The sequence below is a fragment of the Oryctolagus cuniculus genome, chromosome 1 (genome assembly GCF_964237555.1).
Source record: "Oryctolagus cuniculus chromosome 1, mOryCun1.1, whole genome shotgun sequence".
Classification (NCBI taxonomy): domain Eukaryota; kingdom Metazoa; phylum Chordata; class Mammalia; order Lagomorpha; family Leporidae; genus Oryctolagus; species Oryctolagus cuniculus.
This window is the reverse complement of record NC_091432.1, coordinates 230,919,178-230,944,907: the sequence shown is the minus strand read 5'-3', so window position 1 is coordinate 230,944,907 and position 25,730 is coordinate 230,919,178. Positions and strand designations below refer to the sequence as shown.

The 25,730-nt window shown below is 55.0% G+C and overlaps 1 protein-coding gene across 8 annotated transcripts in view; it reads right to left on the bottom strand.

The window, feature by feature from the left end:
* Positions 1-25,730, bottom strand: part of GARNL3 (GTPase activating Rap/RanGAP domain like 3) — a 161,284-nt gene that overhangs the window by 16,281 nt on the left and 119,273 nt on the right. For all 8 annotated transcript variants that reach the window (XM_051854945.2, XM_051854951.2, XM_051854988.2 and 5 more), the window contains 11 exons: positions 23,303-23,411; positions 20,906-20,951; positions 20,084-20,190; positions 16,076-16,191; positions 15,574-15,678; positions 14,564-14,638; positions 11,597-11,708; positions 7,270-7,368; positions 6,836-6,952; positions 6,135-6,310; positions 4,273-4,431 (listed from right to left, as the gene is read on the bottom strand). In XM_051854945.2, coding sequence (XP_051710905.2) covers positions 4,273-4,431; positions 6,135-6,310; positions 6,836-6,952; positions 7,270-7,368; positions 11,597-11,708; positions 14,564-14,638; positions 15,574-15,678; positions 16,076-16,191; positions 20,084-20,190; positions 20,906-20,951; positions 23,303-23,411 — 1,221 coding nt within the window. The remainder of the gene's footprint in view (positions 1-4,272; positions 4,432-6,134; positions 6,311-6,835; positions 6,953-7,269; positions 7,369-11,596; positions 11,709-14,563; positions 14,639-15,573; positions 15,679-16,075; positions 16,192-20,083; positions 20,191-20,905; positions 20,952-23,302; positions 23,412-25,730) is intronic.

The window sequence follows — 25,730 nt, the reverse complement described above, 5'->3', positions numbered from 1 at the left end:
ATCCCCACCCCCCAGTCCTCTGTGGCCTGCGATGTGTGCCCCAGCCATGCGCTGCGACACAGACACCACTATGGTAAGGTTGTACCCCTCGAAGAAAAGTCAGAAAGCAATCAAGGAATAATGGGGCAAGTGCCAGGACCAAGAGTTGGGGGCCTATAGCCGAAGTGGGAGGCAGTGAGGACCAAGGCCACAGTCCCAACTGGGGCCGGACAGGCTTGGGGGTCAAGGCCCACACGACTGCCCGTTCTTGACAGCGCCTCCCGTCCCAGGGTTCTCTGCAGGCGTGCACTGCTCTCTGAGGTTCGTTCATCTGTCTGCTTCCCACAGCGCCCCTCCCTGCAGGGCCATCAGGCCCAGGGGGGCAGAGGCCTGTCTGTGCCCCTTCCCTGCTGTCTCAGCTTCCGGCTGGCCAGCACACAGTGGCTGCAGGGTGGCCACTCATTGGATGAATGACCAAACCCAGGAAACCCCAGCTCTGTCGCTCCACGGGTGTGTGCGTGGTGGCCAGCTGCTCCACCCCTCAGAACCCCAGGTTTTGCATTTGTAAAATGGGGGCTCCCAGGTGTCGGGGTCAGCAAGTGTGAGCTGGCATCATCATTCATATCGGACAGTGGCACAGCGGGGTGTACTGCACACACGGACAGTCCTGGAGTCCCCTGGGGACTGGGCCCCATCACTGTCACTTAGAACCACTTTCTCCTCGGGGGTCCCTGTGCTGGGCTGAAGGCTTTGCACTGGGCAGGCGTGTGTGCCCTGCTGGACTGGGTGCTGCTCCATGGGAGGGGCCGCGTGCCTCCAGCCTTGTAGCTGGAACCCCCACCATGCTCTGTGTCGCAGCTGTGAGGCAGCGCCATGCTGGGTCCAAGGGCAAGGTCTCTGCGTCACTCAGCCTGGGTCCAGGTCCTGCCCCTGCCCCTGTCTGTGTGGTCTGGGGTAAATGATTCCTCCCTCTGGGCCTCAGTTTACTTTTCTGCAAACACAGCCCACAGGGGCTGTGACTGTTGTAACCATGGGAGGGGTGACCAGGCAGCCTTTAGTTCAGAGGTGGGAACTTGGGTCCAGCGAATCAGCTGAGCCCCAGGCCCGGTCACCAGCTGTGCAGGTCCTTCCGGAGGGGAGCCTGGTTCGGGAACGAGGCCGGTGCCGGCTGCTTGAGCGGGGTCCACGGGTGCAGTGAGCCCCCTGCGACTCTCAGTGCTGCCTGGTGCCCCCTACACGTTTCCTCTCTGCAGCTAGGGCTGTCCTAGGACCTGACACGGGCCTGAACCCTGAAAAGGGAGTCAAAGGGTCTTGGGGGAGACGAGAGGGGGAGTGGGGGCCGTGCGCACAGCCCCAGAGCTGGCCGGCAGGGAGCCCCGGGATCCCCAGGCCGCGTCCGTGCCCTCTCTCTGCCTCCACTGCTCGGGTCCACGCGGCAGGAGGCTCCAGGCGCTGGGCTGCTCGTGTTCCGAGGGTACTAGCAGACGCCTGGCGCGTCACCTCTTCCTTTCTCCAGGGGCACCGTCCCTGGTCAGACAGGGAACTCCTGGCCCAGGTGAGGGACCACAGCGCTGACGTACGGAGGGGCCGAGCTCACGGATCCTCAGAGCCAGGTCTGGGGAGGGGCTTCTTGTGTTCCTTTTTTTTTATTTTTATTTTTTTGACAGGCAGAGTGGACAGTGAGAGAGAGAGACAGAGAGAAAGGTCTTCCTTCCATTGGTTCACCCTCCAATGGCTGCCGCGGCCGGCGCACCGCACTGATCCGAAGGCAGGAGCCAGGTGCTTCTCCTGGTCTCCCATGGGGTGCAGGGCCCAAGCACTTGGGCTATCCTCCACTGCACTCCCGGGCCACAGCAGAGAGCTGGCCTGGAAGAGGGGCCACCGGGACAGAATCCGGCGCCCTAACTGGGACTAGAACCTGGTGTGCTGGCGCCGAAAGGCGGAGGATTAGCCTAGTGAGCCGTGGTGCTGGCCCTCGTGTTCCTTTATTCCTTAAAAACATTTCTTTTCTCTCAGAGAAAAGCTTTGTGTCGTTTTTAAAGCAGCACCCTGAAGACAGAAGATTCTACACTTGTTCCTCGTAGCCATCAGGAAAGTGAGTCACAGCAAAGAAAGCTGTCTTTACCCCCGTTTCCCTGGGATGTTATGAGATGTAAGAAAAAATACCCTGAGGTGCGCTAAGGAATCATCAGGATAGTAAATAGAATCAGAGCCGCGGCAGAGACATCCACCAAGGCGGTTTTCGTCTGCCCTGATGACTGGTAAACTGCAAAGTTCTCAGCCACTTAAGCAAGACTCGTTTCGAACCCAAACACGTCAAGAAGTGTCTCTGAACAAGGTTTGCCCTCTTCCACGAGGACGTCTAATTGCCAGGAAAGGACGGATTAAACAAACACCACCAGGCCACGACTTCTCTGTCGTTTTCTGGCTTGCGAAGCAAGCGTGGGCGAGCACTTTTAAAGGACAAACCGGGCGCTTCCCCCTTGAAGTCCAGGTGGAGTGGTTACAGGTCCAGGGAGAAGCCCGGGCAGCTGGCCTGTGGCTGCCGGCAGTGGAGGGGTGGTCCCCTCAGCCAGGAATTAGGATCGATTCGTCCTGCTGGGTCTAGGTTAGCATCACTCAGGGATCTTAAAAGACTGGTTTTCTATGTAGTTTGCATCCCAAAACTCTGCTTGACCGGACCTGGTGTGGGGGTAAGAGCGCTGATCTTGGCAAAGCTCTCCAGGTGGTTATGGGCAGGGTTGGGAGGCAGCAAAGGAGTAGCCAGGGGTTCACGGACAGGCGCATCAGGATCACCTGGGGCTCACTCAACCATTCCCAAGCCCATCCCAGCCCAGGGAGCTCTCTGTGGGAGCAGCTTGGAAGCTTCTCAGATGACTTCCACTACAGCCAAGTTTGGACACCAGCGGCAGAAAAGAGAAATGACAGAGTCCTCTGAGATCAGTAACAGCTAAGGACAAGAGGGCTCCTAATTACATCTAGATTCTCCTAGTTCTAGTTTTTCTGTTTTTTTTTTTTTTTTTTTTTTTTAAGATTTTATTTATTTGAGAGGCAGAGATACAGAGAGAGAAGGAGAGAAGGAAAGAGGGAGGCAGAGAGGAAAAGAGAGGAAGGGGGGGGGGAGAAGGAATGAGAACTTCCATCTACTGGTTCACTCCCCAAATGGCCACAATGGTCGGAGCTGAGACAATCGAAGCCAGGAGCCAGGAGCTTCTTCTGGGTCTCCCATGTGGGGCAGGGGCCCAAGCGCTTGGCCATCTTCCAGTGCTTTCCCAGGCCACAACACAGAGCTGGATTGGAAGAGGAGCAGCTGGGACACGAACCAGCGCCCATGTGGGATGCTGGCGCTATAGGCAGAGGCTTAGCTTACTACGCCGCAACGCCAAATCTGGTCTAGTTTTTCTATTTTTTGGGCTGGCATTGTGGTGTGGCAGGTTAAGTCACCACTTGGGAGGCTGGCATCCCACATTGGAAGGCCAGTTAGAATCCCAGCTGCTCCACTGCCAATCTAGCTCCCTGCTCATGTGCCTGGGAGAGCGGTGGAAGATGGCCCAAGTACTTGGGTCCCTGCACCCACGTGGGAGACCCACATGAAGTTCCTAGTTCCTGGCTTCAGCTTGGCCCAGACCTAGCTGCTGTGGCCTTAGGGGAAACCAGTGAATGGAAGATCTCTCTCTGTCACTCTGCCTTTCAAATCAATCAATCTAAAAATATAATTTTTCTGTTTCTTAAAACTTCATCTAAGTAGGTATTATGTTTTCTTAAAATAATGATTAGCTAGGTGCTAATACAAGTTGTAAAGCATAACTGGAAAGAATTTGTGGTCTCTGATTTGTTGGACGGAGCTAGGGGTTTAGAAGCCCCGAGGAGGAACCACGGGCGCAGTGACTCCTGCACTCTGTGGTGTCTTTAGTACCCAGGCCAGGATGCTGGTTTGCACTGCACAACTGCGGTGCGCACCTGGAGAGGCTCGGTGTTGCCAGGCCTTGCCCCGCCTCACAATGGTAACCATCGGCTGATGTCAGCGCCGAAGCCGTCTCCGGCGACAGACGGGTCCCCAGGGCTCAGGGTGGGGGCAGCTTCCAGCGCCCTCCAGGTTCAGACCCCACACAGCACTGCTTAGAGCATCGCTGTGGCTCCGGCGGCCCTGCATTTTGTCCCGTGTTCTGCACACAGCTCAGCTGAGGGTGTAGACCTCAGGCAGTACTGGGGGGACGAGTGTGAAGTCACATAAAGAAATCCCACCAAGGCGCACTCCCAGTCCCGAGCCCGCCCGGCCCCGCCCCCGCTCACCCTGGTGGCCTCCACGTGGTGCAGCCTAAAGGCCTCTCCGGTGCTCTCGTTCACCACATCGAATTGGTGTCGGTAAGCCACACAGATGAGGTTGTCACTCTCGTCCGTCGGCCCGTCCACGAGGGTCATCACCACGGGGGAGTCGGACAGACAGATTTCCTGGGTGGGTAACGAGGAGGGAGGCGCCAGGGGTTAGGACACAAGCAGCCACCTTCCCGGCAGTGCCGAGGTCTGGATGTGCTAGAGGGTGGCCCGGGCCCCACGCGGTGAAGTCTGATCCCCATTATGAGGTGTTGAGACGAGGGTGTTTGGAGGCGGGGCCAAACTAGCCTTCTCTTCTTGACAAAGTAGCCGGCCCCCGGTGTTTTGTTACAGCCCCGAAAAGCTGATGAAGGCACTGGCCCAGTGCACTTGTTACCACACACAGATGGATGCACAGGGTCTGAGCCAGGAGCTCCTGTTACATACGTGTGCGTGCCGTGTGCAGATGCTCACTGGTGGTCTTAGACGGCCCAACACCCGACCAGAGCCAGGCTGTAACTTGTTTCAGCTGTCAGGCTGCTCTACCCCCTGGTGCATGACAGTAACAGACGTGCACAGGTGAGACTCCGAGGCCTCACCTCCAGGCAGAAGACAAGTCTCAGTTGGACTGAAGCAGCGCTGTGCCTCAGGGCCAATGCCTGCCCTATTTCACTCCCTGCTGTACCGAGATTTAAAAAAGAGTAAGCACTCCAGCCTCTCACAAGGCTGCACCCTCAGTCTAACAGGAAATCCCAGCGCCCCGGGCACGCAGGGCAGCTTCGCCCCAGCTTCCTCCCACCACTCAGCTCCCTGGCCTGGACCCTGCACCGGCCTCTTAGAGGTCTCCTGAGCCCACTCTTGGCCTCCAGGCTCTCCTCTACCCAGGAGCCAGAAACATCTTGCAAACACACGGTGCTTCTCTGCCTCACGCCTTCCGATGGCTTCCCACCTCATTGTCAAGGCCAAGGTCCTTTTCGGTGGCCTGCGGGGCTTCAGAGAATCTGGTCCCAGTTCCCCGACCTGCCTGCCTTTCCTTCTGCCCCCCCGCCCCCTGCCCGCCCCAGCAGCTCCAACAGGCCCGAGGGCCCCTGGCTGGCTGTGCCTCCTGCCTGGGCACCCTGCCCCACGCATCCTCCCCACTGCCTTCTTGGGAGACAGACCCCACCTCCCGCGCTCCATTACCCTCCGTCCCTTCTCAGTGTTTACTCCCGCCTACCACCATGGATTTATTTCTTCTTTCTGTTATCCTTCAACTAGGTCTCCACGAGGAGACGCCTGGCCTTGTTCACTGCCGTGTCTGTACTGCCTAGAGCAGCACCCACAAGGTGCTCCCTGGAGGAATGAGTTTTCTAAAGGAAATCGATTTATTTGAGAGACAGAGACAGACAGACAGACACACACACAGAGCGAGAGCGAGAGAGAGCGCGCTCATCTGCTGGTTTACTTCCCAAATGCCCACAGTGGCCAGCCTGGGCTGGGTCCAAGCTGGGAGCCAGGGACTCAACCCTGGCCTCCCATGTGTGTGACAGGGACCCAGCTACTTGAGCTATCACCTGTTGCTTCTCAGGGCCTGCATTAACAGGAAGCTGGAGCTGGAGCCAGGTGTTAAATCCAGGCCCTGCGATAGGCACCGTCAGCATCTTAGCTGGCTAGGCCACGTGCCTGCCCCAGGAATGAACTTCCGCCTTAGTCCTCTGGGGGAAGGCAGGGCATGGAGGCCAGCGGTCCCTGGCTGGTTACTGAACAAGGGGACAACCCCAGGGAATGACAAGGCTGGGTGGAAGAGCCTCTGCCTCAGGACAGAGTGGCCAGGAGAGAAGTGCTTTGAAGAGGAAACCGACCCTGATGTACTGGAATTCTTCGACGGGTGACTCGGACACGGGGGACAAGGGCGAGATGCCAGGGGCCGCGCTCGGCTTGCTCTGTTTCCTCGTGATCAGAAGCAGCTTGTTGCGGATGGCGACCACGATCCTCAGCTCCCTGCTGTGGTGGGTGTTGATGGCATACAGGTGGCAGCCTGGAAGAGAAGGCGTGGCACTGAGCACGTGCAGGGCAGCTGGGGAGCCCTGGGCCGGGGGACGCTGGCGACGAGGCGTCGCGCAACGCAGGGACCAAGAATGTCTCTGACACCAGGGAAACAGGGGACTTGAGGCTGGGCTGCAGGAACGCTAGAGAGTCACAGCGCCTGTGGCCTGGAGTGTGTGGTCTTGGCTCCCTACCGTTATCCGACAGGGATTCGAGCGAGGGGTGAGCAGGGGCCTGACCAGTCTAAAAATGTCTCCACTCACCCACCTGCTAACGGAGCTGAGCTCGCCTACGCAACCTGTGACGCAAGGCCTACACTTCCCTGCAGTCCCCAGCTGGCTTCTCTAAGTTTTCAATTATCTTATGGTCCCGGGGACACCAGCTTGTGATGCTTCTGAGTAACAAACCAAGCCGGTAAGAGCAAATTCCTACTTGTTTTAATTTTCAGCGAAACCTGGACAATTCGAGAGAGAGAAAAAAAAATCAGGTGGACAGAAGCCACGAAGCCGCCAGTCACCTTTTGTCTTCTCCAGCTTGTTTTCTCTGCAGTCGGACCTGCCCTTCCCGGCCTGCTTGGCCTGGAGGCCCTTCTGCAAGGCACTTAGCCTGAAGACAAAGAGGCGGGCATCCTTCCCTGGGGACACACAGAAGCAGGGAAAGCAGGGATGAGCTGGAGCAGCCAAATGACCTGGAGGAATTCCAAGGGCAGCCGGTGCAGGACAGCTAGGATGAGAGGTGTTCCGGAACTTGGGACCTCTGCGACTGTGGATGCACCCCCCCCAAAACAAACAAACAAACAAACAGGCCACCCGGGGACCCTGACTGCTGGGCATCAGGACAAGAAACTGCAGGCAACAATGGCCTGTGCAGACCCCGGAGACCCCTGGCGCCGGCCAGAGCGGGCGCGCGCTCTCCTGCCTCCCAGAGCACCCACCCGGAAGGGGAAGCCACCTTTGTCTGCTCGGAGAACCAGGAGGTCCAGCGTCTCCAGCACGTGCACCTGCTTCACGGGCAGCGATCGGTCGAACACGGGCACTGGGGGGAGGTCATCTGGAAGAGGAGACCCGGTTACCATCGCCGCAGCCCCGCCCGCGCTGCCGGAATGCGGGGAAGGAGCCAGGCCCGGGTCTACACAGTGAGCTCAAGCACACGCCCCTCTCGGCTCAGGGAGAAATGCTGACGCGAGGGGGCTTCGAAACATTCAGGGAGAATGGAATCGAGTTTATTTTGGTGCCAGAAGAAAAAATTGAAATCCCCCATATTTGCCTCCCAGTGGAATCCCGAGCTCTGTATAGGGACAAAGCAGCCAGGGCACAGAAATTGTATTCTTCTCAATGTACCTTAAAGGCAAAGTAACTGGGAGCTCTCATTCCCAGACGCAGTGAGGGGGCACCAAAGGACTGAGCACCAAGTTAAAAAGCAGGAAATGCGGATAGCGGTCTCTTCAGTACTTGCTTATTTGTATGTGATGTTTGGAATCGTCTCATCTCCTTAGGTCATGGTGCAAGAGAGCAAAGCTACAGCTGCCTTTTGTATTACATACTCTAGATTCTGACATGCCCTGAGTTTGCCTGCAAGTGTTCAGTATTTCTCCGTATGGGAATATGAAATCCTTTTTAGGCAAAAATAAAGGGGGCAAAATTAATTGTACTGTGGCACAAATAGCAGGAAGGAACCAATTTAAGGGGCAAATTTCAGGCGAATGGATGGTTAAAGGCACTGAAGTTGTACACAGGACTTGTTTTCACGGTTACTCACTGGGGTCTTAAGTTGTAAAAATTCCTTGCCCTAGGGGTTCCCGCGACGCAGGAGGCTGCAAGAACGAGACGGGCTGTGCTGTGCAGCAGGTTCTGCTCGGGATGCAGAAGTGGGGCAAGGCAGGGCGGCCACGGCCCGTGTAGGCCTGGCCCAGGAGAACTGGCCACCCTGCTCTGTAGCTGCTGCCCTTAGCTTTAAGCTGCTCTGCTCTGGGTTTGGGTTTATTTAACGGTAGCTCAGGTGCAAGGGCCCCGATGACATCACCTCCTGCAGAAATCTAAGTGGGATTGGGAGTGTAACCCTCCCTGTGTGGTGCCCAAGAGGGGGCAGAGCCCTTGGTGTCTGTCTCCTTGCGGCGGGGTGGGGGGCTGTCTGTTGCTCCGAAAGGCCTGGGAGGCCCTGGATAAGCTGGCATTAGACGTGGGGCTGTCTCCAATTTCTCTTAATTACTGGGGCAAACGTGAATCTGGTGATGACTCGTCAACCACTTTCCTTCCTCTTCTACTGCAGGCTGTCACAAACAAGGAACCGATTCTCACCGTCTTTGCACTTCTACCGGGGCGGCCTTAATTGTCCAAACACAGGATGATTGCTCCAACGCCCGTGGCCGCCTTTGGCCGAGTTACTGCGATCGCTCCGTTTTGAGGGAGGAGAGCAGACAACACGCCGGCCGCAATGCGGAGCGTCTCTCGTGTTAATTAAAGACGTCCCAGCGACCCTGTGAGGTGGGAACTGCTAGCATTCCCATTTAGCCAAGGAGGAACACGAGGCTTGGGGCTGTTGATAACTTGTCTGAGGTCACACCTGGAGCACGCGGCGTACAAGCCTGTGCGGGGACCCAGCTGTGCTCCGGGCCAATGTGGTGGCATCAGAGCCGCACTGCATCGTGGGTTGATGGGGTGACCACAGCAGCAGCAAAGAGTTAGTGAATGCCCGGGGCCCTTCACGCCAGAAACAGAGGGACCCTGGGTGGCTGCCAAGCAGGCGTCCATCAGTGCTGCCTCTCGGGTGGCGCACAGGTGTGTACACAGCCCAGGAAGGCAGAGGAGGCCAGGACAAGTGCCACTTGGATTCCAAGGCTGTTTTGTTACTTTTTCTCCTTCTTGTAATCTCCTAAAGTGGAAACAATCTTTTAGAGCTGGCTTTTCTAGAATTAAAATACATGGTGATGGCACAGTGAGCTGGTATTCTGCCTCCGTTCAAAGTAGATTTGGCTACATTTGGAGTGCAAAAGGATCTTGATTTGTAAGAACGCACTTGGAAGGAGCAGCCTCTCAAGGAAGGGCGAAGTCTAATGAAATTAAGCAGCGGCTAATGGGATGGAGGGGAGCCGGCCTGCGATGAAACCAGGGTGGGTCTACTCCCGGCAGCAATTCATAACGTAATTAAGTGGGAATATGAAAAAGGTACACAAACAAAGAAGAGCATTGTGGCTTAAGAGCACAAAAAGAAGCACAAAGAAAGCCTTAAGGACTCATCTCCTTCTCAGTGAAAGCAAACAGGGAAGCACTGTTGTATAATCAGGACACGAAACCAATGACCTGCAGCACAGCCTACCCGGGGGTGGGTGTGCACAGTGCTTCCTGTGCCGAACCTTCCGAGGGAAAGAATTTCCCGGAAAATCACAAGACTCCTGGAGTCTGACAGTTTCGTTACATTACGGATCCATAAAGATGGAAATTTCAGAGAAGAACGTGGTAACACTGATTTGGATTTCAATGTACACAAGGAGCGATGCACTCAGAATTTTGTCTGTTTTCAGGCAAATTACCCGCGGCCCCCAGGAAGCTGTCCCTTCGCCCAGAAGGCAGACAGGGAGGGCCTTAAATTCTTTTAAAGCATACATCTTTTCATACGTATTTGGCCAGGGCCGTATTTTTGGAAATCTGTCTCTAAACACTGGTAGAGCTTAACTTAATTTTTATAGAAGGTGGTAGGTTAGTGGGAGGAGCACTGGACTTGGAATCACACTGGGCTCCGGTTCCAGCCGCACCAGGAACCAGCTCTGTGACGCTGAGTGAGTCACGTCAGTTCTTCTGGCCCAGGCTGCTGCATCTCCAAAGTTAAAACCTCTAAGGTTTGTTTCTTTTTCAAAATAAATTGTTTTTGGTTGCACTCTTGGCAAAAATCTAAGGTTTTTGTTAACTTTTAGCAAGTTCGTAGGGACAAAGTGAAGTCGCTTACTAAGTGACCACTCTGTGCCGATACAGCTTTGAGCACCTCACGTGGGCCGCGCTGCCCCTGCACCCCTCCTTATGGTCACAAGCCTCATCCCTCTTGTAATTCATCATTTTTCATTATTATAAACTATTTGCAGCTACTCAAAAAAAAATCGCCCTTACGTTAGAGAAATCCAAGGCAAAGATCACAGAGTTTCTAATTGTTTTGTAGTTTTTAAATTAAATATTTAAATTCTAGATTTATGAATTTTGAGTTATTTGCCTTTTCTTGAGTTAGTTGCAGATTTCATTCGGTTATGGGCGCATAGTTAAGACATGTATCATAAAGACAGGGTTGGCAGGAAATCCACAAGGGAGCACGGCTCGCCTCCCCGGGCCCACCACCCACGGCACCTGCGCAGCGCCTGGCCCAGCAGGTGCTGAGAGGAGGCGCTGAGCCAGGCTCTGGGGGAGGCAGCGCGGCTTGTGTAGGGGGTGGGGCAACGCTGCAGGTCCAGGCCCTGGTGTCACTCTCACAGTGCTGGCTTTGGGATTTCCTCGCGACATCACTGTGGTCGCAGGGACCGGGCAGCTGCCTCTGTGAAGCCTGAGGGCATGCCCTCTGGAGTCGCTGTCCCTCGGGCTTCCTCCGAAGCTGCAGGACAGGACCCGTACCAACGTTTAGCTCTTCTGTCACCGACTGGGAGTCTGGGATAATGCAAAGGGATGTCCTGCTAGGTAGGGACCACTCCATCCTTGGATCTGCGTCCTGCCCCAACCCGCACTCGCCAAGGGCAGGTCCTGCGACGGGGAGCTGACTGCCTCCCCAGGCAGGCCGACCCGTGGGGCTGGCAGGGAGCCTGGCGCTGGAGGCCTTGAGACCTGTCTCCCTGTCAGAATCTCTTTGTTTCTACAACCATCAGAAATGGGTTATCTAAGATTCTTCTTGTTTGTTTTAGACACCAGGTGCTTCTCGGATCAGATATATGTATTCTTTAAAGGCATCAAGGTGAGCATGTCCCCGAGAGAGTGGCTCTAAATAATGTGTCCTTGTTGATTTAAGGCAAAATGCTGGGACCATGTCAAGTACTGGCCAGAAACGAGACTGCTGCAGGTCTTTGGGTAGCTGTCGACTCATCAGATTTGGGGAGGAAATGCGCCTGCGTGGCTCACCCTCCAGCAAACGTGGTTCAGAAAATATTCCTTCTGCTTGCACTGAAAACAAGGGGTTGATGTGGTTAGGAAATGACACTGCTGACCTCACACTTCCAGCATAGAGGCAGTCGGTTGGCAGTCACCCGTCTTAGCAAGACTAGAGGTTACACACATAAAGACATTCGTAGAGGCAGCTACTCACTAACCATCCACTAGCAAGACGCCAGCATCAGTGGAAACCAGCAAGGCCTGGCCCCAGGGATCTGCACACACGGCTTCGTGGGGGAAATGACTGCAGAAACACTGGGGCTCCCAAGGCTGTGAGGCGACACAAGCATGGCAAAGTAAGTGCACCTTAGAAAACGCACGCACGGCCGCCCGTCGGGGGGGAACGCACACTTCCACGCCTGAAACAGTAACACAGACACGCAGCGGGAGTCCAGCACGCCAGACCCGCGGGCTCCCGGGTGGACTCCGGAAGAGACGTCTCCTTTCCGATGCACGTGCAACAGGAAGAGAGTGAGCGCCCACGTTTCGGGCACCCAGCCACGTCTCTGCATTACAGAAACGTTCCTCAAAGGCTGCTGGAGCCCTAGTGACGTTTTCTAGGGGGATGTTTCTCTTTAACACTCGAGTGGGGGTTGGGCCGAATGGTGCCCGTTTCTTTAGAGCATTCGCATCAGTTCAATATGAGAGGAAGTCCCACATTCTGCTATAAAAAAAGTCAGATTCCTGTGTTGCTGATTCAGCAAAATTATTAAACCATACACAGTGCAAGATGTTGATAATGTCTTCATAGGAAAATGCCTGTTGACCCACATAAAGCTAAGAACTCTTAAAGAAAATCTCTTAAAAAATACAAAATCCTTAAGAAATAAAAAAATCTGTGTGTAGGACAATGGCAGATGCTGCCGAGGTAACGCCTGCTGTCCCTCCACAGGACACACACCTTCCTCGAGTCAGGGTGAAGAGTGGGTGCTCCCCCGTGTGGCTCCGGGCTGCATGTGGGTGTGGAGTGGGCAGGGTGGCTTACTGGGTCTCAGTCACACCAGCGCTGTGGACATTTTCAACACTCAGTAAGTCCCCGCCAAACCAAATGGATTGGCCTCGAAGGACAAGGGACATTTTTGCAGAGTCCCGGGGACAGGTTGAAGTCTTCCACCTTCACTTACATGCCCAGTCAGGCACAAGGGCCTGGTTAAGTCCCACTCGGGACTGGGGAGGAGCCGGTGTGTCTGCAAGCACCTGGCCAGCGTGGCCTCAATCAGAGAGAAGGGCTCCCAGGACCACCTTCGAGAGTGTCGCCGGGGCGGAGGGTAAATGCCACGTGTATCACCCCCATCCTAGACAAGCAAAGCAAGCCCCCCCTTTAGGAAACCCACGCGCCCCCAGAGGGAACATTCCAGCTGCCTAGACAGGGCCTGCACTGGTGAGCAAAAGGCACCGGCCGTGTGGACATACTGTATAAGCTAGAAAGGGACGACACAGGTGCAGGCCACTGGCCGGAACAGCTTCTCCCCAAGACCTCTGTCGATTTTAGACTCGTAGCAGGAGGACATGAAAAGCAAAGCCAACACGAGTGCCATTCGGGAGACACACAGACGCCAGCACCTCAGGTGACACCAGGACCAGAGGACCCACGCTCAGAGCAACCATGCAGAGAGCTTCTTTGCTCAGAAGATGCGAGGGTCCTGGAGGACCCACAGAGGGGTAAGGGGGTCTCTGAAACTCTAGGAGCTGCACTCACTGTGCCATTTGCACATTTCCCTGGATTGGTGTGTGCGGTATCTGCTGATCTCACAGATTCGCAGAGGTGCTGATGGAGGTGGTGAGGCGGGAAGGGCTGGCGACACCCTCAGCGCCCCTGCTCTGAGGACTGGTGCTGTGTGCTCGGCCCCAGGCCCCTTCCACGGCGTGCAGGGCTTGGTCCAGATCCTGCAGGGCCAGGAAGTGGCCCGCAGGCTTCCTGTCTAAGCGCAAGACCTCACAGGCTCCTGGAAGAACACGCTCACGGTGCGCGGGACGACGCGTGCTGGGAGGCTGACGAAGCCCAGTTCCTGGGAACAGCATGCGGAACTCCGGCCTCTGCGGAGGCAATGGCACAGCCGACTCTGGGGTCCTCTAGAGCAGTGCCACGCCCCCGGACAGCTGTGAGCTGACCCCAGTAGTGAGAGCCGCTCTTTGCAAATAAGGTACAATTCCACAGACTTCTGTTTTCCATCCATGCCTAAGAACTTCTACCGAGAGTGCTACTGAACCTTACTGGGCTTCTGTATTTAGCAAACGCTTAGAAACACTGCAAATTCTTAGGCACACGAACAAGCAGACAGCAACTTCTGCAAACTTCGCCACCAGTCCTACATGGTTTGTGGTTTTTAGGGTCAGTTGTACTTTGAGCTCATCATTTCCTTGAGACTAGATTTTAAAACACGAAGGCTCAAGTCGTCTATACTTTTATCACTGAGGTACATGTATTCATCTGTCTTGTTCTTACAACACACACTTCTCTAGTGATGTGTCTGTGGATCTGTCCCATTGATGTAACCTTTACATATTCTGAAAGTAGGTTTTATGAGATCACGTGTACAGTAAGTTCATGTTGATGTTTATTTATTTTTCTTTTCTAATCTTGATTATCACTGAGTTTTGTTTTGTTTTCCTATGAGAAGTGGGAACAGGCTGGCTGCGTGAATGGTAGGTTCAGCAGTGGTTTGGCCCTGTGGTCCATTAGCATCACCTGGGAACTTGTTAGAACTGCACCCTCCCGGCCCTGCCCGGATCAGCAGCTCTGGGTTACTAAACCCACACAAACGCGGGGAGACTCTGCCCCAGAACCCGCCTGTCTGAAGTACGTCCACGGTCAGCAGCGCGGGAGCCACATGCAAGCTGGTGGGAGTCTGAGTCAGACTCCCGGCTCGGAACGTGCATGGGGCCAGGCTGCCCGGGGGCTGGAGCACATGCGAAGCTGGGGAGGCAGCGTGGAGACCTGCCCGGCTGCCCGGGCCCGGCCACTCAGGCCGCCAGCAGCGTGTGCATGCGGTGGACACGGAGCCCTGCGGAGGCTGTGGTAGGTGAGCTCTCCCCTCCCTGCCCAAACCTTCTCCCAAGAGTCCAGGAACCTTGCTGAGGATGAAGGACACTCACAGGTCAACCTGAAGGGTTCATCAACTCACCTCCTTTTTGCAGATCCCCGAAGCTGCCAAGCTGGAGGGGGCGTCTCCTCGCACCGTGGACTTCAGTTTTAGTGCCTTACAGAACAGACAGGCCTGTTAAAGGTCAGTCCCGGGCAGGAAGGGAACCGCAGGATCGACCGTTGGGATGTGGAAGCAACATGTAACAGAACAGGGGCAGTTTCAGGCTAACGTTCTGGGTTCCTCCAACATTGCAGATGAGGGACCCAGGTGGCTGGATAAGGTGAAGCCCTGGCAACACCACTGTAGCCCCACGTGCCCCACACAGGTGCTGCCATTTCAGCTGGTCGCTGGATCACAGCCGTGAGCTCCCAACCATGGAGACGGAGCAAAATACACCTCCAGGTCTCTCCACAAACTCAGCATCTTTGGCAGGAGAGTCCCTGTGTTTGCAACCAAGGACCAAGATGGCAGAGCCCTGCAGCAATGCACCTGTTCGGGAAGAGTGGACTTCGTCTCTAAGCTTGCCCCATCACGTGCCCTTCCTTCCTCTACCTGCCTGCTGATCCTTATCTGTGAGGTGTGGGCGGGGGGAGGCCTTGGCGCTCCTGGAGCTGAGAAACACCAGTGTCAGAGCAAAGGGAGGCCATTTTCCTCCCGAGCCTGGAGTCAGGGTGCGGCTGGGAGCCGCCTCAGTGGGATGACTTTCTCCAGGTTCCAGGGGGAGCATTCAGGTCTTCCGTGACGGACACTGCCACTCCGAGCCTCCTCCTGCTGGGGAGGGGATCAGGGCGCAGCTCCCAGATTGGCTCCCTGCTTTTCAGACCCTTCCTGGGAGGCAGGCAAGTGGTCCCTGCTCCCTGGACAAGAGGGAGAGCAGGGCGGGCCCTGGACCACCTGCTGCAGGCAGCGGCAGTCCCACCTCCGCAGGTGCCGTTTGTTCTCAGCGGTCCTGAGAGAGCACGGAGCTTTCACAGCAGAGCCAGACGTCAGGCCTTTGGACGGGACTGGCCGCCGTGAGTCTCACGCAGAGGTTTCCGGGTCAGACCCACCTGCCCTATTCTGACGAACTCTGCCTGGCGGGCCTCCTCTTTCTTCCGTGCTGACTTGGGCGATTCTGGTAAAACATCACTAAAGGATCGTCTGTTGAGCATGTTCTAGAACAGAAAAATGAGTTAGGAATTCCACAGATCTCCAAAAAATTCCCCGGCTCTCTCCACAGTCCCCAGTTTTGCCTGTCCACCAACTCCATGACATCGGTAATGCTGGGTAGGATTACCAGGCACGGTCCAGGGACTGCTGACTGACACTCGTGCCTGCCCCCGCACTTGACTCCTGAAGGCCCTGGCTTCAGGAGCAGCAAGTCCCCCCCACACACACCCCATGTCCCTCCCTGCAGGGACAGGGGTGGACACCAGCCTGTGTGGCCACAGTTCCATCCCCAGCAAGGACCAAGACGATGCCTGGGCTTTTCTAACCAGGACCTGTCACTAGGACTTGCGGGCTCACCTCGGAGCCCACGTGGAGGAGAGAAGGCGGAGGACCCGGGGTTACCTTATGCAAATCCGGCATCAAATCCTGGTATAAAGATCGAATCAACATATCCAGTGTACGCCGGCGTTTCTGGGCGAAGGTGGGGGTTTCCAAAGTGGCTTTTTCACCATTAATTACTAAACAAACAAGTTGAAATGACAAACATTAATAGCTACTGAAGAACACCGTCCACCTTCTTAATACTGGTGTTACCTTTTTCACAGAATAAGACGTAAAAATCCCTCAAATGTCTCTGTGCAGGTCCACAGGTGCAACCCCCCCCCCCCCCCCCCCCGGTCTGGTGGCTCTGCAAGCTCCCTGAACAAAGGGCCCACCCAGTGGCCCGCCCACCCATTCCACCCAGCCACCACTCAGCCATGGGGCCCAATCACCTGGAAGCCGTTCAATGGGAGTGGATATATATTTGCTGCATTTTGTTAAGAGAAAATAGCTGTCTCAGTGGAGCAGTGGGATTCTGGGCCTACTGGACGTTTCTTGTGGAAGGGAGCCGGGGTCTCAGTGGCCTCTTGGCATTAGGAGCCGGTCGAGCGGCACGGGCAGTTCCACGTGGGGGCCCGGCCAGGGAGTGCACCAGAGGCTGGGAGCCCAGGCTAAGGCAGCTGCCATTGTGGCTCACTCCGCTGCCAGCTGTGTGTGTTTAAGCAGATTGTTCAATGCCGTTGGTGCCTCGGTTTTCTACCTTGTAAAGTGGGTATAACCGTATTTCCTCCCAGGGTTACTGTAGCTTAAACAAGATGATGCAAGCAGCACCGTGTTAAGCACACTGAACGAAATCAACAGCAACTATTGATCTCCTCACACAGAGGGCCAGAGACGGCCAGTGGTCCCAGACTGGGAGGCAGAACCTCGTGGGGCCAGGCACTCCGCGGACAGGATCTGTGTGCCAGGGGCAGGCTGGGTTTGTGTGTGGCAAGACTCCTCTTGAGGAACGTAGACCATGCATGTCTCTCACTTGTCTTCACATTTTTGTTTGTTTGAAAGGCAGAGACACAGAGACAGACAGACAGACGTCCATACACTCAGAGATGCACAGAGACAAGGCTATTTTTATTCTATGACTGGGAAATTTTTGTGTAAGGATTTCTTTTTTTTTCCCTTAATACCTTAGAAAAATCTATTTAAAATGACTTGTTTGGGGGCTGGCGCTGTGGTGTAGTGGATTAAGCTAATGCCTGCAGCACCGGCATCCCACATGGGCGCTGGTTCAAGTCCTGGCTGCTCCACTTCTGATCCAGCTCCCTGCTAATGTGCCTGGGAAAGCAGTGGAAGATGGCCCAAGTCCTTGGGCCCTGGCATCCATGTGGGAGACCTGGAAGAAGCTCTTGGCTCCTTGCCTCTGCCTGGCCCAGTTCTGGCCATTGAGAGTTCTGGCCATTGAGGCCATTTGGGGAGTGAGACAGCTGATGGAAGACCTCACTCTCTATGCGTCCCCCCCCCCATAACTCTGCCTCTCAAATAAAGAAAATCAGTCTTTGAAAATAAATAAATAAGGCCGGCGCCATGGCTCACTAGGCTAATCCTCCGCTTTGTGGTGCCGGCACACCGGGTTCTAGTCCCAGTCGGGGCACCAGATTCTGTCCCGGTTGCCCCTCTTCCTGGCCAGCTCTCTGCTGTGGCCAGGGAGTGCAGTGGAGGATGGCCCAAGTGCTTGGGCCCTGCACCCCATGGGAGACCAGGAGAAGCACCTGGCTCCTGCCTTCGGATCAGCGCGGTGCGCTGGCCGCAGTGTGCCAGCCGCGGCGGCCTTTGGAGGGTGAACCAACGGTAAAAAAAGGAAGACCCTTCTCTCTGTCTCTTTCTCTCACTGTCCACTCTGCCTGTAAATAAATAAATAAATAAATAAAATGTCTCGTTTGGTCTGAGTAAAGGAAAAGGTCAAGATTTTTACTGAAATGCAGTTTCCTGTTATCTCGGAGTTGTCTACCTTCCTCCCTCCTACTAAACCCACGTGGGAGCTCAAAGAACTCTGACCCCACGGCTCCCAGCCCCGCTCTCCAGGCAGCAAGCCCCCGCCCTCCTGGCCCAGCACTGCCATGCGGCCTCTCTGCTTCTCCAGCTCCCGCAGTGCCCTTCTGCTCTATCTCCCTTTCACATCTTCAGCATGAGATGGGCGGAGCCCCACATCTCCACGTCACGGGCGTCCCAGGGTGCTGAAGACCCTTCCTCATTGGCTGGCTCCACGTATATGGACAGCCTCCGTGTGTAGCCGGGGTGGTCGTGGGGTCGCTGAGGGCTCCGTGACTCCACGGTGAAGGGCCTACAGCGCCTTTGCTACAGGTACCCTACAGAGAGTGCCCACCTCATGAGCCCCAGCTTCCAGGACCTTTTGGCTCCCGGCTGCCAAACCTCCCCTCTGTTGCTGAGCCCGCCTCAGGTCGGTTCCCTCTCTGCTTGCTGGACTTGACCCGCGTGGACTCCACAGTTTTAAGACTCAGACAGATTTCACACAGAATTTCAGGTTTCTGTCTTGCTTTGAAAACTCAGACTGTCTGGCAACACCGGGTCACACCCCTGAAAGGCCGCCCAGCTCCCAGCCACCCTTCCTAACCCCTGCTTGGCCCACCTCACCCACTCACCCTTCCTGCCCCTCTAGGCCTCTGAGCTTGGGTTCTTAGTTCTAGCAATGGGTGGAACGAGTGTGGACGGGAAGGGAAGCGACAACGTCATCTCCTTTTCGAGTGGCCGGTAGTGTCTGCTGCGCCGTTACCCACAGACCCCGGTATTGGTTAAAGTGTTGGAAGTTAACTCTGGTGGCCCAGCTGGGACTCAGAGCAGCACCTGCCACGGTGCCCTTCATGTCTGCACTGTCCAAAGAAAGGTTTGGAAGGAAGGGTGGCTGTCCAGTGGCTTGGCTGAGACTGCCAGGCTGTGGTGACGGGGATTCAGCGACACCCATCCCTCTGATTGTCAGCTGCCGGGGTGGCCACACACGGGCCCTCTGTGCACCGCTGAGGGGTTCGTGTGCAGGGCTGCACAGGACATGCTGGGAGCCAAGAAGACAATGGAGGAACCACACGTTGTCTGCATGTTTCTTGGCCTGGAGAACTGAGTGGGAGAAGACTGGAAGCTGGGAGCCCCTGTCCGTGAAGGGCTCTGTGTAACTGTGGGCTCAGTCAGGGCGACCCTGGGGCCAGGGGACCCAGACAGACTCAGAGGACAGGAGCACTTCTGAATGCTCCAAGCTGCATGATGACAGTGACAGGACCAGCAAAGACTGTGTGTATGTGTGTGTGCGTGTGTGTGTGTGCATGTGTGTGTGTGTGCTGTGGGGAGGGGGCGCCCGGCAGGAGACGGGAGGCAGCCAGCAAAGCATCTGAGGGCCCAGTGTGCCTGGCCGAGGCCAGAAAGGCCTGACTGGCACTGGCACAGGGGCCGGCAAGAGGGACGTCCACGCAGAGGCCACAGCGAGCAATCTCCAGTACTTGAATCTGATCACCAAGGGCACAGCTGCACCTTAGCCCTCCCAGAGATAGCCACAAGCAATATCCTGGGGTGTGTGTGTGTGTGTGTGTGTGTGTGTGGCCGGGCTCAGACCGGGATCTGGGCACGATCAGTGGAGCCCAGATGTCTGTCAACAGCTAGCGACGCGGGGGAGTCAGGGCCCACCCACCACATTCACATCCTGCCTGTCTGCTCTCTCACACACTCCTCTCTGTCCCTACAGACAGATCCTTCACCACGCTTCCCCCACCCACGTCCTTCTCTGACAAAGACGCGGATCCACGCAGAAACACACAGGGTCTCTGGAACGGCTGTGTCTGAACACGGGGTACAGCGTCACTTCGAGGCCCCACGGCACTGCTGAGTGGGCAGTGTGGATAAACTGCAGGGCAGCTGGGCAGATGTGGGTGCAGACGGGGAAACCTACTCAGCACCCATGAAGACTAAACGTGTGGTGTAGGGAGTGCTTGAGCAAGGACGTCTCCTTGTCCAGCATCCTGGGGTGATCTGCCAAAACGCATTCTCACATAAAACAAGCAACAAAAGCATTTTAAAATGGAAACTTACATTTCACTAGCAAAAAGTCCCTGAATTCCTGGTGGTCTGTAAACACCGGTGGGGATGGCAAGGGTGGGCCGAAGAGTGGGACACTTTCTTCTGAGAATATTTTCAGCCTACGTGGAGAACATTCTAGAATCAGTGGTTTTTCTTCGAAGGTCACCAATACCTGGTGCACCACAGCAGGAATTGACACCACTCTCAGCCCTCCTCTCCATCTTGGCCAAAGCTCTGTAAGTCAGTGCAACCCACAGGCCGTGGGCAAGGCCAGGGACCCGGGGGATAACAGCCATGGCCACTTCTGAGCACCCGCTGCGTACCGGGCAGTGTGCTGGGCATTTGAGGGAACAGCAGTGACTGATTCTCAGCAAACCTGCTCGGGCGGTGCCACTGCCTTCGCCCTGCTTGAGGCCGAAGGCCCCGAGGAGATGAGCGCTTTCACAGAGTCTCAGAGTTACTCCCGGCTCCAACCCAAACCTGTCTGCCTCAAAGTGCGTGCTCTTTTCACAATATCCTGATTCTTCTCCCAGATTAACTTTTGAGGATGGAAGGATGAACGGGCAAGGATGCAGCCCGGGAGAGAGGCTACTCCTGCCAAGAGTCAACAAGTCACATTTGTTCCCATCACTACGTACCGACGCATACTGGGTCTACCGTACAGAGCAGCACTGCAGGGAGCAAAGCCTTGCTGAAGAATCGGTCACTTAGAAGAGGGCATCCATTTTGAATTGATCAAGAAACACGTACATCAAGAGTCCCACAACACTCATGCCAAATTCACAAGTAAACACGAGAGTCAGGACAGGCCACGGAGGTGAAGCCATCACCTACCTGTAGTTGTCGTTTTGTTGGTCATACCTCACTAAGGCAAAGATATCTGTGGGGATGGTTAAGGAATCTGATGCTTGCGGCCGACAGTCCGCGCTCCGAAAACCCCCGCGCGGATTCTTCTTGGCCTCGCCGTCATGGTGAGGGCCGCTGCGGCTCAGGTTGGGACAGAACTGTGATTTGCATGTAAGAGACAGCCCAGGGAAGACACGTGGAGAGCACAGTGACTAAGCCTAGTGGACCCCACCCGTCGGGAAACGTCTCACACGCTGTCCTGCTTCAGAAGGCCTGGCTCTGGCTCCTGACGCCCGGTTCCTGCTAACAAAGGCCCTGGGAGGCGGCAGTGATGGCACAAGTAACTGGGTTCCGCCACCCCGGAGGGAGACCTGGATTCAGTTCCTGCATCCCAGCTTCGGCTTGGGCCAGTCCTGGCCACTGCTGGCATCTGGAGAATTCTTTCTCTCTCTCTCTCTCTCCTCCCCTCTCTCTCCCTCCACTCCCTTCCACTCCTTTGCCTCTCAAACAAGTAAAAAATAATTTAAAAAAAGAAGAGCAAAATAAATAAACATTAAATTAGGCATCCAAAGAGGCAAAAAGAGCAGTCCCCTTGCCTGGGAATACACACAAGCTCCCAACGTGAGATCAGTCATCTACTTCATCTCACGCATTTGAAAAGGAAGACAACACCAACAATGCCACTGGGCAGCTCCCTTCACCCTCTCCTGTCTGTGGGAGGTGAAACAGAACAGAGCAGAGCACAGCAAGCCACAGGGGCTGGTGGCAGCTGCTGAGCCGAGCCCATGTTGCTGTGTCAGGGTGCGCGCTCGGTCCGAAACAGCACAGCCATGCCCACCCAGCTTCTTCCTCCCCCCATAGCCTGCCCTCCGCTCCCCTCAGCTGGGGCTGTAAAGCCCCAGGTCCCCAGTGTTTCTGTTCTGAAGCCGGGGGAGTGGATCTGCGTGAACTGTCTGCTTATCCCTGTCCAGAAACAAACGTGCCAAGCCCCAAATCTAGAACTTGTAGCTAAGGGAAATTCTGCTAAACAACACTTGCCCCTCGGTCTCTTGTAAAGTCCCTGGCTTCTCTCTTGCTCCGCACTTGGAAGCTTTCCGCTCTACAAGAAGAACCACTCCAGAGGGGGCACCAGCAGTCCTGAATCCCAGCGAACAGGGGACAACGCGGCAGTAAGCAGGAAATGAGAACAGGAGAAAATAACCACCAAGATGCAGGTGCGTATGCTTCTTTCTTACCCTTGTGGAAAAAAACCTGCAATGTTCAACTTTTCCACACTTGCTCACTCTATTGTTGGGTTATAAGGGACAAATAAAAAAATATGGAGCAAAATTTCGTGCAGATGCCATGAGCCACAGTGGTCCTGCCTCCAGACATTTTTACTGGGCCTTTAGGGAACTGGAGTAGGAAGACGGGCATCTATTCTAAAAATGCCCCAGCTGTCTTTTACTTAAGAGGGACAACTGTATGGCCACTACACCTTTGGGTTTTACTGGCATGGCCTGTGGCCTCGCTCTTGGGCTGGCCAAGCTCAGGACCTGGCTGAGCTGAGCTCAGACGCTACAGGGAACTCCAGGCCCACCACTGGAATTTGCTGGAAATATAAGCTGACTAGGGATTAGCAAAGCAAATAAAAATACCAATTACATCACTTCTCAGATTCCAAGAGATGGTGATACCGTAGCTACTGCCAGGGCTTAGTGCCAACAAGGAAGAAACAGTTCGGCTTTTTATCTTAACTTGCCACATTCTCATTCCTAAAGCAGGTTTCTTGGAGGAGTCACCACCTGCAATCCCTTTAACTCACTTATTCCCTCATTTCATGGGCTACTGAGGACACGGAATCTATTTCAGAAGTCAAGAATTCTCTGAGGGGGGAGCGTTTGGCCTAAGAGTTGAGAGCCTGCTGGAGATGCCTGTGCCCACATCGGACGGAGTGCATGGGTTTGATGCCCGCCTCCTGATTCCAGTGTCTGGGTAACGCACACCCTGGGAGGCAGCAAGTACGCCTCGGGTACTTGGGTCCCTGCCACCCAGGTGGGAGACCAGGATGGAGCACTGGGCTTCTGGCTGTTACCTGGCCTAGCTCTAGCCGCTGTGGACTTCGGGAGAGTGAACCAGTGGATGGAGCATGTCTGTCTGTCTCATTCTCTCTCTTTCTGCTTTACAAATAAAATAAATAAATAAATAATCAGTGAGACGTAATCCATCCACAAGTCCAGCGGGAGGAGACGGGGAGAGGGAAAAAGGCAGTGCTTAGGAAAAATTCTGAAACGGTGGGTCTCAGCCTTGAGCCACGCAAAACAGGTGAACTAGAACATTCGCTTTGAGGGTCCTTTCAAGTGCCGTGAGGCTGCACAGCCGGCGCGCTCTGGGGGCCCGGGATGCGTGTAAAGTGGGAGCGGATCATGGAAGGCTTGAAGGCAGGAGACGTCTCCTCTCCCTCCTGGAACACGATGGTCACGATGTCGTTGCCGATGTGGCGCTTCCTCTCCACCTGTGACGGCACAAACAGCGCGGCTGAGGAGGTCATGGAGACAGAGCTAGCTGGGACAACGCGACAGCCGCGGCAGCGATCAGGTGGCCCTGAGCTAGCCCCGTGCTCACATCCCCCTCCTGTTTCCAGCCGCGTCCGCTGGTCTCCTGGCCGTCTCCTCCCTGGCATTTGCTCGTGTGCCCTCCTAGTCCCACCCCTGCCAGGGTTCTCGCTCTGCCTTCTTCACTCAGTATCCTTGGCTTGGCATTCAAGGTCCCCAACCAGAGGCAGGTGTCAGCACTTCTGACCCGTGGGCCTCCAACAATACAGGCGGCTTCCGACGTAGGATGGCTCCACTTAGGATTTTTTGAGTTTACGATGACACGAAATAGTACCACTCTGCTTTTCGTGTTCAGCACAGTATTCAATGTATTAGCTATTCCACACTTGCTCCTAAGACAGCTTGTGTGTTAGAAGGCTCTGCTCTGAGCATGTTTAAGGTGGGCGGGCTGAGCTAGGGTGCTCCACAGTTAGGTGCAGTGAAATCATTTTTTACTTAGCAATATTCTCCGCTTACACTGCGTTTATCAGGATATAACCCAACACAAGGGGAGGAGCATCTGTAGTTTACAAATACCTTAGCAGGTTCTGAGCACAGACTTGGGGGGGACAATGGCCCTCCCTAATCTGACCTCAGCTGATCTTTCTAAAATGATTTCTTAGACCTGTGGTCAGCAAACTTTTTTTCAGTAAAGGGCCAGACGGTCAGTACTGTCAGCTCTGTGGACCACGGGTCTCTCTGCAACTCCGCAGACCACACACACACACACACACACACACACATATGGGGCTACAGCTGGGTTCTAGCAATGTGTTCTTTCCCAACACGGGCAGGCTGAATCTGGCCCATGGGCCATCATCTGCCAAGCCCCGCCCTACGCCTTGATCTGTTCATTCAAACAGATTCACCCTCCCTCTGGATCCCGGTGTGCTCTCAGCTCTGGGTCCGTGCTGGGATAAAGACGGTCGCACTTTCTCTGTCACTTGTCTCACGGAGAGGTTCCAATGCTTTCAGCTCAATTCAGTTAAAAAAGTCCTTAGTTTTGGCGATGCCCTCTGGGGTACGAAAGACGTCCGCCCCCTCCCTGCACGTGGCCAGCTGGATACTGTGGCAATGAACAAACTATAGCCAGCATGACCCTGCTCTGGCACTGAGCCTGGCCTTTACAAGGTCTGGTGGCTCCTGACGTCTTCTCCCTGGAACACGCGTTTTTGGGCGCCCTGAGGCAAGCGTTCAAAGATGGCCTTTCTGCTGGAGAGACAGCACGAGGAGACCACTGGGACACAACGCCATGCCACGCCACATCATGCCACATCACACCACGGGGAGGAGAGGCCCTGGGGCTCCACAGAGGGGGTCTCCAACCCCCCTCAGCCTCTGGGTAACTCCAGCTTAGCAGCCAGCTGTAACTAACTGATGAGACACCCTAAGTGAGACCAACAAAAACCTGCCAGTTAGGCCCAGTCAGCATGCAGACCTACGAGAAATCAAAAAATGGCCCTTCTAGTTGGTGAGTTTTCCAGTGGCTTGTTAGGCAGTGGCAGATAAGTGAAACACGGCCCCTTTTGCTTCGTCCCTCAGTCCTGGGTACCCCAAACCTGCCTGTCTGTCCAAGGGTGGACAGAGGCTTCTCCAGGAAGCCTTCCTTGTCTCTGTTTTCAAAGCACTTCTGATGCCACTCCTATGGGGCTGACAGCCTGTTTTGCATAGTCATGGTTTTCATCCCATAATCTGTACTCTATGCGCCTGGAGAACAAGACCCCTGACTGCTGAATAATGAGTATTATTCCAACTTTACCCATGAGAAAACTAAGGCTTCGAGAGGTTCTAGTAATTTTAATTCAATCCAATTAAAAAAGTGATTATTTTGGGCAGTGATTTCTTGGTTATGACACTAAAACTGCAGGCGACAAAACAGATAAATAGGACTACATCGAAACTGTAAACAGCCCTGCATCAGAGGACACTATGAACAGCGAGAAAAGGCACTCCCACAGAATGGGGAAGATGTTTGCAAATCATGTATTTGATAAGGGATGGGTGTCCAGGATATATAAAGCACTCCGCTGACTGAGCAACAAAGAACTGAATCATGAAGGACTTGAAAAGCAGCTCTCCAAAGACACACAACTGGATACCAAGCGCATGCAAAGATGCTCAACGTCACTAACTGTGAGAGCAACGCGAACCGAACCGAAACATCACTGCATTCCCCTAGGATGGCTGCTGTCCGGAAACCAGACGGTAACAAGCACTGGTGAGGATAAGGAGCAAACGGG